The 12,933-nt window shown below is 52.8% G+C and overlaps 2 protein-coding genes across 3 annotated transcripts in view; both read left to right on the top strand.

Moving 5' to 3' along the window:
• The first annotated feature begins 742 nt into the window (after nucleotides 1-742).
• C7H2orf72 (chromosome 7 C2orf72 homolog) lies at nucleotides 743-5,966 on the top strand. Its single transcript, XM_075033227.1, has 3 exons — nucleotides 743-1,268; nucleotides 4,481-4,597; nucleotides 5,826-5,966. Exons 1-3 carry the CDS (start codon nucleotides 743-745, stop codon nucleotides 5,915-5,917), a joined length of 735 nt encoding a protein of 244 aa, XP_074889328.1. The 3' UTR covers nucleotides 5,918-5,966.
• A 3,784-nt stretch (nucleotides 5,967-9,750) lies between these two features.
• Nucleotides 9,751-12,933, top strand: part of PSMD1 (proteasome 26S subunit, non-ATPase 1) — a 74,398-nt gene continuing 71,215 nt past the window's right edge. The window contains exons 1-2 of one of the 2 annotated variants that reach the window (XM_075031568.1): nucleotides 9,751-9,902; nucleotides 12,387-12,430. In XM_075031568.1, coding sequence (XP_074887669.1) covers nucleotides 9,887-9,902; nucleotides 12,387-12,430 — 60 coding nt within the window. In that variant the 5' untranslated portion in view covers nucleotides 9,751-9,886. The remainder of the gene's footprint in view (nucleotides 9,903-12,386; nucleotides 12,431-12,933) is intronic. The other variant, XM_075031567.1, reaches the window with a different exon arrangement.

Raw genomic sequence — 12,933 nt, 5'->3', positions numbered from 1 at the left:
TTGGGAAGGGACTCGGAGGTGCAGCGTGTGGGGTGGGGACTGTGGCTCGGCTGTGCACTTGTGCATGAATTGGGGAACTTGTGATCAGTGAGATGCGTGTGGCCTTGAGGGGCTAATTGTTTCCCAAAGCGGAATTGTTTCCCAAATGTGGCTATCGCCTGGCCAGCCTGTGCAGCAGCGTAGTGCCTCCTATGGCACATGATGCCACAGACACCACTCCATCACTGCCCTGGGGTATGGCATGTTACACCCTGAGGAGCACGTTATACCCTTGGGGGTGCACGATCAGCTGCTCCTCTATCGAGGCCTCGTGTGTCCCCCACTTTGCAGTCACCATAGCCTCCGCTCATCCCTCCCTCGGCTTCCTAGCCCCTTCACAGCGCATGTTTTTTGCCTGAACTTCATCCCCTCCGCCTTGGAAACAAGACCAGCCTCGCAGGAGGGCTGCGCGAGGGCTCTGAGCCTGGTTGCGTGGCAGATCTGGGGGTCCCAGCTCCCCTCGTGTACCCTCTCCGCTGTGCCCACCCGGCATCAGGCAGGGGCTGTTCACCAGTGGGAGCTGGGGGGGCGGGGGCCGGTCCCGGGACGGAGCTGGAGGTGCTGCAGGTCGCCTTGCACGGGGCGGTTGATGCAGGGTGCGAGGGAGCGGGGCGCGGGGGCGGGTGGCTGGGTCAGTGGGCGGCGCGGAGTGCCGGTGCCGGGGGCGGTGCGCGGTGCCGGGCAGGGTGCGCGGCGGCGGGGGATGGCGGCGGCGGAGCTGCAGGAGCTGCGGGCGCTGGTGGAGCGGGCGGGCGGGCGGCGGGCCGTGCTGCTGGTGGCCGAGGTGGCGGAGGGAGCCCCGGCGGCGGCCACGCTGGCCGCCTTCGCCCGCGACCTCTTGGGCGACGAGGCGCCGCCGGGACCGGGGTCCGGGTGCCGGTCCCGGCGGCGGGTGGGCGGCGGGCGGCGAGAACTGGAGGCGCGGCTGCTGCTGGTGCTGTGCCGCGGCGGAGCGGCGCGGGGCCGCGGGGCCCGGGCCCGCTTGCGGGAGGTGGTGCGGGACGTGCGCGGCCGCCTGCCCCCGGTACCGCCGCCCGCCGTCGTCGGCGTCCTCCTGCCCGGCGGGGACGGGGAGGACGCGGCGGTGCTGGATGCCACGCTGCGGCGGCACTTCCCGGTGCCCGGTACGGTGCAGGCGGCCCGGTACAGCCCCGGTAGCCCCGCAGCCCTGCGCGACTGCCGCACCGCCGCCTGCCGCGCCCTGCGGGCCGCCCTGCAGCACCCCCCAGGTACCGGGGCGGGACGGGGGGCACCGGCCGGGGGGGGCAGCGGGTGGTCGGGCTGCTCCCTCCCTCCCTCGCCCGGGGGCCGTGGGCTTTTACAACCGGATTTGTTCTGTTTTCCTGCGAGATCTTCCCCTCCTCGGTGGGATCTACCCCATCCTGATGGGACCTGAAGGCTCCTGATGGAGCTTTCCCCCCCCAGCCAGTGGGATCTGGCTTTTCCCATTGGGAGCTGACCAATTCTGATGGGATCTTTCCCCCCCCACAATGGGCTCTGGCTTTTCCCGTTGAGATCTGACCACTTCTGATGGGATCTTCCCCCCCACCCAGTGGGGTCTGGCTTTCCCCAATGGGATCTCTTTCATGCTGGTGGGATCGGAGGCTTTTCCCATTGGGATCTGCCTCTTTCTGGTGGGGTTCCCAGTCCCAGCAGCTGGGGAGGGCAAACTTCCCAGGGGGTTGGGAAGCACTAGAGCAGCTCATGGATAGCAGGGATGTAGCAAGCTGATGGCTGTGACATTGCAGCCGTCTGTGTGACATGGCGGCCATCCATGCTTATGGATGTGTGTTCTTGGGGATGCGGAATTGGGGTGTGGCCCTTGCTGTAGGGTGCGGGTGGGACCTGACCTTCCTGCAGGAGGAAGGTGCTCGTGCTGGCTTTGCATAATGAATAAGAGCAGCAGCAAGTGAGTGTTTGGTTTTAAAACCACGCGTCTGTTGGTGGCCAGTTTAAGGAACGTGAGGATGGCAGGATGAAAGCTGGGTGTCAAACAGGCCTTGAGGAACAGCACTCGCCCTGGGGTGAAGGGCGAGTCATGTTTGTGTGCTGACACAGGCTGATGGGCAGCTGGGCAGGCTCTGCTGTCACAGCGGCCACACAAAACAGTCTGGGCTCACTTTAATCTTTGGCACTGCTTGTCTTGCGCTGCTTCCCTTTCCTCCTCCCTTCTTTCATTTTTCACACATTTCCCTTGCTCCCCAACATTTCCAGGAACTCTTCTGCTGTCTTGCTGTCTTTACCCCAGGGGATCCTGGCACTTGCCTGCAACACCACACTGACAGAGTCCTCTGGGATCCCTGGGACATGGGGATGGTCGGTGGCAGCTCAGGTGCTTCTTTCCATCAGCTCAGTCCAGAATCCTGGATTTGAACATTGAGGAGCTTTGAGACAGCCGGGACCCACTGCAAGGGTGCAGGGCTGTCTTCTGCCAACTCTTTGTACTGAGGCGTGCACAATCCCCTTTCCAGCTTCTCTCCTTTTGCATGCTTTTGTCTTCCTCACATTGTTCCTGCTGCAAGAATTTCTGGTGTGTTCTCAGACACCAGTGAGCCCTCCAGTTCTTGTCACAGCAGCCTGGTGGGACAGCAGCTCCAGAGACAGAAAAACATCCCTGCATAAGTGACCTTTTTCTACCTCTGCACATTGCTGGCACTTGGCTCAGTACATGTAATTTTGTGGCTAGCTGTGGATTTGTCCTTCATGCAGACGTGGAAGCAGCACAGCAGCCAGCAGTGAAGAAAGAGGAGCAGAAGGAGCCAGGGCAGGTGTTGCAGCCTGTTTGTGTATGCTTTATAAGCATGGTGGGTGGGTAGGACTCAGCGTGTTGCTTTAATTCACCTCTGATGCTCTGCCCAGTGCTTTTAGTCATGTAGGTGTCTCAGGACCTGCATATGTAATGAGGATGCTCATCAGCTGCAGGGTTCAACCTTAGGCAGGGGCAGCTTCTTTCCATGCCCCTGTGAGCCCTGCCTTCCCTACCTTCCAAAATCTCCATGTGGCCAGAGGGATCCCAAGCGTAGACATGCCTCCGGAGAGCTGGGGACCTGGCAGTGCCAGGCACCAGCTTCGTTGCAGGCTGGTCTCCTTCACCCCGTGACTTTCCCCACAAGCAATGCACAAGTGGAATATTATCTTTAACGTAATGTAAGGGAGGACTGTGGGAAGAATGGACCTGGGGCTGCAAAGCAGGTTCTAGGGATGCCACTGTAAAGATGTCCTCAGTCAAGGCTGAGCTTGTCTTGTTTCCCCTCTTGACTTTGAAAAGGGCTTGTCCTAAGCTGAAAAAAGATGCTCTTGCATCTGGATAAGGATGCTGGGAGGTGTACAGAGTGTAAGGCTCTGTGTATGTTTGCTTGTGCTTCAAAGCCTGTTCCTTTTCCACATGCACCGCTGCTCAGCTCTGCCCGTGACAGTTGCTCTGGAGCTGCAGCCCCCCTGTGCTGGGAATGTCCCGGACACTGTCATTTGTGCAGTGGAGCTGGAACAGGAATGGCAGTGAGGTTCCTGCATCTCTTGGGGCTAAGCAGGAATGTGCTGGGCTGCTATCCTGCCGTGCCTCGGTGGTGTCCAGAGTCCCTGCACGCTGTGAGGAGGGGATGTGTTTATGGCTGGAGGTTTTGGTTTGTTGACTGGCAGGAAAGACTGCTACTGTGAACCCTTTAGTGTCGCAATGGTTTGATAAGCTGAAGGACGCTGAAGTGGTTTATCATTTGTTATCTAATTAGGAGGTGAAAGGCTGGATGATATTTCAATGGAGATGCTGAACTGCTGCTGTTGGAGACCATATAAAATATGCTGGTGTAGTTTTACAAGCTGCTGTAGTGTTTTACTATAATGGCTTGAAAGCCTGTAGTAACTTGCTGTGACCCTTGTTGTCCTCTGGAATAAATACTATACACTGATGGAGGCCACATGCTCTCTGCATTTTGCAAGCAGTTACAGCTGTAGTTTTCAGTGTGCTGCAAGTCTGCGTGTCCAGCAGGTCTCCCTGGGAGGGAGGAATTCCTTAATAAAGTAGGGAGCAGTAAATAGGTTGGTGTGGCAGAAGCTGTGTGATAATACAAAAGAAAAACTTCCTTCTGCAGGAATGCCCTAACCCTGTCAGTCCCCAGCTTTGCCACGTGTACTGGCTGAGCTCCTGCCAGGTTTCTTGCTTGCTCTGGGCTGCTGCACCCGGGATGGTTTTGGCAGCGAGGTGGCAAAGTAGAAACTGACACTGGGGACAAATTTCCAGGGTAGCAGAGAGGTTTCAGCCTGAAATAAGGATTGCCAGGAGCTGCTCTGTGCTTTCCAGGGTGGGCTCTGTGGAGTGGACCCGGTTTTGCTGCAGGGAGTGGTGCTCATGAAGGAGAGAAGTTGCGAGTCAGCAGCAGGGAGGTGGGGGAGCAACAGGGCTGACCTGCTGCCAGTCTGAACTCATCTTCTCTGGTTTATCCAGAAGAGGGGAAAGACCGGGAGAGGTGGAGGCTCCCATCCTTCCTGCGGTGTATTTCTTTGAGCCGGAGGAGCCAGAGAAAAGGTCACGAAGCAAAAGCTGCAAACAACGTTCATGAAGGTATGCCCAGCTCCCTCTCTTGTGCTCCTGCTGTGACTGTCAAAGGTTTCTCACCAACTCCCTGGTGGTCCTGGTGTCCAAACCCCTTGCTGGTGGCCTCCTTAAGCTATTTCCAGCTCTGCAGCTGACATCTCTTCCCTGGCTGTGGTTTGGCTAGAACCTGAAGACAACCAGCGCACATCTGGCTGCTGTGTTGCCATCTCCCTGCTTTCTGACCTTTTGCTTATCGAAATAAAACCACGCTGGGTCTGGTGCCCAGCTACACCCCTGGGAGCACTGCTGTACTCAACCGTGTTTTGCCCGAGTTTCTGGCAGCAGAACTGCTGTCTGCCTAAACAATGAATTGGAAGCATAACCTTGATCTTACGTGATGTTTTCTGCAAACATGGCTAGAAGGAGCGTTCCCAAACCACTTGCATTTGGGGTTGGCAGAGAGGAGGAAGAGGGCAGTTGGCATTGGGCTCTCTGATTCTAAAGGAAATTGTTCGGGTAACGAATGGCCTAGCATTCAGCCTTTGCTGTACCGTTGGCACTTCTGCTTGCCTTTCCCAGCAGTGATTTTCTTTTTGCAGAAGTGGCCCCATGCAGGAGGCTACAAGGCACATGGTGTGGAGATCCAGACTGCTCTATGGAGCATTTAGAGGAGGGGAAGCTCATTCACTGTAAAAAGAAATAGAATAGAATAGAATAGAATAGAATAGAATAGAATAGAATAGAATTTTCAGTTGGAAGGGACCTATCTAGTCCAACTGCCTGACCACTTCAGGGCTGACCAAAAGTTAAAGCATGTTATTAAGGGCACTGTCCAAATGCCTCTTAAACACATAAAATGCTTAAAAAGCATAAGGGTTGGAGAAAACAGCTGAAATGCCCAATTTGTGCAGCTTTGACACCTCCAGGGTCAGAAAATTTAAGTGCCTGATCTTGCTGTCAGTGCCAGGCAGGTGACGCCTCGTGGCCACGCAGCTTGTTCTGAGACTGCTGAGACCACAGGAGGCCAGGGAGCTGAGCCCTGTGCTCCTTTGCTTGTAGATCACCCCTGTTTGTTGAAGCAATGCTGAGTTTGTAAAACAAAATGAAAATCAGTTACGGAAAAAATCAGCTGTGCTTACCTTGTGAGTAAATATCAATTGCTTCGTCCCATGCTTTCTTTTTATCTTAAGTTGCATTTTGCATGAAGAAGGGTTTCCCATTCAGATCTCCCTTGACCTCTCTCTGCTCTTTGCAGATGACCTGCAGGACCCTGAGGAAGAAGTGGCTCTGACCAGCCTGTCCCCCAATGGAAACTACGAAGAAGCTGCCGGAGGCACGGGCACCTAGAGCTGCTGGGCACCCAGCACAGTCCATGTCCTGGATCTGTCAGATGGATTTGGAGCAGTGGGAGGAGGAGCTGGTGCATGCTCACTCACCCTCTCCTCTGAGCACCCACCGCTCCAGGGAGAAGCTGCTTGGCTTAACTCACCAGGGTCTTCTATAGCTGCCAACAGCCTCTGAGGTCCGTGCCAGGGAGCCATCCCCTGCTGCACTCTGTTGCCCAGGGGTGCCTGGAGCTGCTGCTGGACGCTGGGCTTCTGAGAAGCCCTTTGGGGATGTATCCCGCGTCCTGGGCGAGATGACGTTGGGACTTTTGAGTGTGAAATACAGCCACCTCCTTGAAGAATGAGGAATGCTTTCTAATTCTGAGCAAAGTTCCCTGCTGAGATTGCTGGGGCTGGCCTCGCCAGCAAACAGATTGTGTTGCCTTGTGTTCCTGCTTTATTGCTGCTTTGAAGCTCCTGCTTTCTCTCTGATCAAGCAAAAAAAAAAGACAAATAACACGGTAGCATGGAGACTGCAATGGGACTAAATCTGAGGCCTTGGATCTACCAGCTACTGAAAAGTCTTGAATGTAACTGTGTAATGTGAAGAATGCAATAACAGCCCACTGTGGGTAGCAAGAATAATGCAAAAGATACTGATGGTAATGACAGCTGGAGCAGAGTGTGGTTTGGGAGCAGCATCCATCCCTCTGGCTTGTCCTGGTGCTCATAGACTGACTGATGGACTGCCTGGGTTGGAATGGGTGGCAGATGGACACTAAGGTGTGGCTGATGCTAGACGGGGTTATGGGAGAGGCCCATCTTACCTAGGACATCTCCACAGTCATGTGTTGGCAGGTCTTGGAGGTGGCCTGCAGCACAACAAGATGTGGATGCTTCATAAATAAATACAAAAATATAAACATAATCTATTTAAGTAGTTCCAAAGGGCTGCCTGTAGCCTGTGAGGCAACACAATTAATTACAAATCCTTGGTTTATGAGGAATATTACTATAATGCTAAGAATACCTTTTTTATTCTTACTTTAATGCAACATAAAACAGGTCTTGTTTGGGGCTGGCTGTCCTTCTGGAGTTTCATCCAGCTCAGACCAGAAACTTTGACCCATCATGTCCTGCCTACCTCTTCTCCGGCTTAGCTGCTGAATTATGTCGTTACGTCCTCCATGCATGTCTGTCCTCTCTCTGGCTCCTTTTTTCCCAGTGGCAGCTGAAGTGTCTGCAGTCCTGCCAGCTCCAGCCAGCAGTGTGCCTTCAGCATCCCTCTAGCTCTTACCTGGAGCAGGGGATGTTTTTTTTACCCAGCTCTGCCCATGACCATAATCATCAACAATTTTCAACAAACCATTTTTCCGTGCCTCAGTTTCCCCACCAGTAGTATGGGGACAGCAAAGCCTACCTACCTCACTGAGGTTATGATGGTAACACTGGAGCAGCACTTAGCAGCTCTTGGGTTTAGAGTCAGTCCGTTTAATGATGGTGCTGCTTTGACCTTTTGGCCGGGAGAGAGTGGCTGAGGGTGTCTGGGGCATGCTGGTGGGATCAAGTGGGAGAGATGGGGAGTGTTTCCAGGTGTGCTCAGCAAGTCTCTGCGTTACCACGCTGCTCATTTGAATGTGTTGGGATAGTTAGGCTTGGCCTATGTAGGAAAGCTTTGCCTGAAACACAGCTGTAAGGTGCTGTAGCTGCCCCATAAGGCGGTGGGAGGGAAGGGGTAGGTGGATGCCAAGTCCATGCGAGCAGCATTTAGGGAAGCGCATGTCACATCTCTTCACAGCAGAAACACTCTCCTGTGTGGGTGTGGGCTGGGGAGAGCAAAGTTAGGAGGCAGCTGACATTGGCAGTGCGTGTTGCTCTGCAGAGAGGGCACCAAACCTGCTCTCCTTCCAACCTGCAGGATTTCTGTAGGTTTTCTTTGCTTATGACCAGGTGGAAAATACAAATGTAACCAGGTGACTTAATAAAGTCACTTGGTGTGAGTGGCTGTATTCATGACTGCAGGCTTCAGCACTGAGTAGTAAGTGCATTCATCTTAGCGAGATGAAGGTATCCTCCTGCTCTGTCCCTGGCATGAGCGCGTAGGTCTGCTGTGCAGTGGATTCCTTCTGCTCATCCTCACAGCAGAGGTTGCTGGGCAGTTATGTACTTTCCTGATAAAGCCCTTGGTTAGGTGAGTCCAGTAGGACTTGACAGTATGATCAGGTGAATTTTTATTTTCTTGCAGTATTTGGCCTTTGCCACCTAGAATTTACCAATGAAGACGCAGCCCAAGAGTACAGATTTGCAGTTAAACCTATCTCAGAGCTACAAATCCAATGGATTTGTTTACTGGTAATTTTTAAGTAAATCATGCAAGTTTACCCTTGCAGTGAGACTTTTGTGGAAGTGGATGAACTCCCTGGGGTTTAGGAGGTGTAAGTGGCAATACATTTGACCAAAAGTATTGTTTTCCTTTGAGGAACTAAAGTGACTTGAATTCTTTTTTTTTTTTTTTTTTTTTCTTTCCTTTCCCACTAGCTGGGCATGTGAAGGTGCAGCAGATGATAGTTTTACATGTTCAATTAATTTAATAATTTAAGGGCACTGTTACCTTACATGCTTGCTGTAAAGAATAAAGACAATTAATTTCTGAATTGGAATGTGCTTCGGTTTTTGTTTGCCTTAAAGTAGCATTATGCATGGTTTGGCTGATACTCCTCGTAATTTAAATAAAAGGTATATTGGGAGGGAACGGAAGTGACCCCAGTATCCAGAAGATCAGCAGAATTGGTCTGTGTGCAGCTCAGGTAGGCTGCTCACCTGTGGCCAGTGGGGAAGGCTGGAGATCTTAGTTGTCTGAGAAGAGCAGAGCTGAGCCTCTCAGTGTCATGGGTAGGGCTCTGATAGCTTTCATTAATAATGTTCACTAACTGAGGCCATCAGGTTTCCTCCAGGAATTCAAGCCCTTTTCTCCTATTTAGTAGAAACAGGTAGAAATCAATGCCGCTGATGTCTGGGTGCTTTAATCTCTTGTTGTGCAGCACCATTGCCGTTGAGCTGCATTTTCCTTGGTGCGAATCCACCAGCTTGAATTTCCCATCTGTCCGTACTGGAACCAAAGGAGCCAAAATGACTCTGTGGTCCTCCAGAACCGGGGCACCTTCAGGTATGCCCTGTGTGGGAGATCTGGACGCTGCCCTGTGCCGCAAAGCGACTGATGGGGAAAATGATTTGGTGAGGGGCTGCCAGGTGCATCTGTACGCCTGCTTCCCTTTTTAAGGGAGAAATGGGGTTTGGGTGAGGCCTTTCCCCGTGGCTACAAGGTATGCGAGAGGAGTCGGGGCCCACAGCGGCGGCCTGCGAGAGGTGCTAAATCCGTGGGGTAAAATCGCGGGCAGCCTGTCCTGGCAGCAGGGGGGACACGGGAGGGTGGGCGGTGCAGCCTGGCAGAAAGGGGCAGCCGTTTGTCTGGGCACAGCGCAAACACGGGCATTGACAGGGTCACCCGTGGGGATCCCACGGCCCCGCTGCCCGCCCTCGCCGCCCCCAGGCAGGAGGGCGCAGGCAGGGGAAGGCTGCCTGCCCTCCCAGGCCAAGCATGCGGTGGGGGCCCTGCGGGCCCGGTGTGGGGTCTGCGGGGTGTGTGGGGGGAGTCCGTGGGGTCCCGTGTGGGGCCGGGGAGGCCCGTGGGGAGCGCGGGGTGCCTGTGAGGGGCGCCAGGGAAGGTGCGAGGCCCCGGGAGGCAGAGCTGTCCCACTCGCGCCTGGCTGTTTCTCCGCCGCCCCGCGCAGGCGATCGCCACGGGCACCTTTCCCGGGAGCAGCGGGGTTCTGCCGGAAGGGGACCTTCGCGCCACTTCCGGGCCGGGCGGCGGCGGAGCGGCAGCGGCGCGGCGCGGACCCCGGGCGGCGGCGGCACTACCGCACCTGGGCCGGAGCGGGCCGGAGCGGACCGGACCCCACCTCCCTCCGCTGGGCCGCCGGGCGGCACCATGATCACCTCGGCCGGTGAGGGAGCGGCGCGGAGTAGCGTTGCCCGCCGGGGTTTCGCTGAGTCAGGGCCGTGACTGGGCACCGCCGTAGGCCGCGGGGGCGCCGGCAGCAGCGCTCCGTGGGGCCGCCCGTCACGGGGGTGTCCCCCGCGACCCGGTCACCCCTGGCCGGTAGTCACCGTGCGCCTCGGCGGGAGCGGGAGGCCGTCCCGGTGCCCGGCGGCTCGCCACAACCGGCGTTTTAAGCCTGAGCCGCGGGAGGCGAGGAACTGCCCAGTGCCTGCCCGTGCCCCGGGACGGCCTCCCCAGCTTCCCCCGGGTGCTGCGGCGGCCTGAGCGGGACCGGCTCTCCGGCGAGCTCCGTGGGGACGCGCGGGAGGCAGAGGCGGCTGTCCGTCCGTCCGCCCGCCCCGGCGCCGCGTCCAGCTCCTGCCGGTACTTGAGGAGGGCACTGCGGTGGCTTTGCTGGCCCCCTGGCAGACACTGAGGTGACCTGTAGGTCTTCACCTGCTTAAAGTGAATACCGCGTAGGAGGTACAAAACAGGCGGGCAGTTGGGGTCTGTAGGAGGTACAGCAGGGAGCGAGAAAGGGGGAAGAGGCAGACTTGAACTTTGGAGGGGGTCAGAAAGGCAAAGGCCTTGCAGAGGAAAAGCCAGCCTAAAGAGTCCAGGCTACCGAAGCGTGTGAGGAATTAGATGTTAAAACACTGTTTCTGGATCTATGGAGAACTTTATAGTGTAAGAAAATATGAGAAGTATTTCCAAAAGTACTCAGGCCAGGAATTAATATGTGAGCGGTTGTGACTTTGTGAGAGAAACAGTGCGGAGGATAATAGTCTGCAAGTAGCTTTCTCTTTCTGAACCCTTTGCTTTATGTTTATGTCTTTCTTTAATTGAGGAGGAGTAGGTATTCCTTTCAGAGGAGTTTTAAAAAAGTAGAAACGGTGTCTTGAATAGGAGTGAGATTGTTTCCTCCTGATAGATCAGGTAAATGCAGGAGCTTATTAAAAAAAAATAAAATAAATCATACATTTGGAGTAGAGTTGCAGAAAACAGCTGGAAGGAGCACTGTGGGGTGGGCTACTGAACCTGGCTTCCTTGCCTAAGGGCTACAACAGTGCTCCTTCAGTTGTTGTTACTGGCAGACATGTGTCTAACCTGGTTTTAAAAAATCTCTGATAGTGGAGGTTCTACAGCCTTGTTAGGTAAAGGGAATAACTGTCTTATGGTCAGAAAACTTTTCTAATCATCAAACCTCAATCTTTGAAGCTCCAAATAAAGCTTGGTCTTACTATTCCTGTTAATGTCTGCCACAAAGATCAAATTATTCTCTTTCTGCTGGCAGTTGCCCTGTACATGTATGCACTCTGTACCCTTCCCAGATTTCTGTAGACTAGCCAGTTACAGACCTCCAGTCAACTTTTGTAAGTGCCATTTGCTAGACCACTTTGTTCTTATTGCTCAGTTCTGAACACCCTGGTTTGCTCATGACTCTTAAGACATGCTGCCCAGCACAGGACACAGCAGTCTGGCTCAGGTGTGTCAGTGCCAGGCAGAGGGAAGGATTGCCTCATGTATGTGCCAAGAAACGCTCTCACTTACACACCTCGGTGTGAAGCTTGGGTTCTCTGCATCTCACTGCAGCCATATGATATTATTGATCATGTTTCATCTTAATCCATTCTACTACTGAGATTCCTCTCTATATTTGTACATTTTACTTTTGACCTGCACACTCTCCTTTTAGAGTTGTCAAGATCTTTTGAAAACCCAGTTCAGCCCTCCAGTAGGCTTGCTGGCCTTTCCAATTTGATGTCTTATTTAGATTTTAAAAGGTTATCAATCTATACAACAGGTGAAAGACTGAAAGCAGTGAATTGTGTTGGACTTGGATCAGATCCTATTCCACCCCTTTCACTTGCATCCTTGCAGCCTGACAGTGAAACCATCTATAACTATTCTTCAAATCGAGCTCACCAAATAACTGTGAACCTCTCAGTTATTTCGGTTAAACAATATTTCTACAGCTGTTTTTGTTCAAATGTTGTCGACAGTGTCAGGAGTCTTGCTAAAGCTGCAAGATAAGACATCTTCTCTTAGCCATGAGGTCTGTTTCCTCGACATGAGAAAAGTTAGGATGTTTTGACATGATCTTCTTTATGCCCCTTGAGGAAGTGGGAAGTGACTTGCTCGAAAGCAGTTAGCAAACTAGGGAGGGAACTGACAGTAAATCCCAGATTCTCTGAGTTCCTGCCTAATATGTTTTCCTCTAAGAAGGATCATCTTTTATAAACAGTGTACCTTTTCAGTTATAAATTCTGAACTATTTTATATCGTGTTTAATACAAATCTGGATCTGATCTTTGAAGTTTAATACTGAAGATTTTAAACCAGCATTCCAGAGACAGCTGCATTTCCTGTTCAGTTGATTTTGAACTAAATGAGATGTTCACTTTTGAAACAGAGAGAGTCCAAAACTGACTATGATCTTGTTTTGCAGCTGGAATTATCTCTCTTCTGGATGAAGAAGAGCCACAGCTCAAGGTAAGCTCTTACATCTGGGAGCAAATAACAACAAGTGCATTATGTTGAGAGCTTAAAATCAGAAATTAGTGGATCTCAATAATTAATGGTTGGGGAGCACCAGGTGGGCCCCAAATCATATCTAGCCTGAAAGCTGAAAGGAGGGGCTTAAATAACATGATAACAGATGGCAAACTTCCTTGTTTTGAACATGGATCAAACTGGAGCTTCACATGCAAAGATCTCTATTCACCAAAGCTCCCAGCTCTCTGATGATAATGGGGCTTTGCTACTTAAAAGTGTTCCAGAGACTGCATTTTGACTACGTAAAATTCAAAGCTGAAGAACATCTCAAGTTTTTAATATAATTTAAGTGATGTAAAACAAAATCACAGTTACAGTTTTCACTTGGAAAAAAAATTACAGTAGTAGGAGAAGAAAACAGCAAGAGAAACTTTACAGTCCACAGAGTATATGAATCCACAGGACAACACCACTCAAAAGTGGTAATGTATTGATGATGC

This window comes from Buteo buteo, chromosome 7 (genome assembly GCF_964188355.1).
Source record: "Buteo buteo chromosome 7, bButBut1.hap1.1, whole genome shotgun sequence".
NCBI lineage: Eukaryota > Metazoa > Chordata > Aves > Accipitriformes > Accipitridae > Buteo > Buteo buteo.
This window is presented reverse-complemented; position numbering and strand designations above follow the sequence as displayed.

Bases quoted from the DNA above. Each gene is read 5' to 3' on its own strand.
- C7H2orf72 (XM_075033227.1), top strand. From the start codon at position 743: ATGGCGGCGGCGGAGCTGCAGGAGCTGCGGGCGCTGGTGGAGCGGGCG. The intron at 1,269-4,480 runs GTACCGGGGCGG...TGGTTTATCCAG, and splicing joins CGCCCTGCAGCACCCCCCAG to AAGAGGGGAAAGACCGGGAG. The intron at 4,598-5,825 runs GTATGCCCAGCT...TGCTCTTTGCAG, and splicing joins TGCAAACAACGTTCATGAAG to ATGACCTGCAGGACCCTGAG.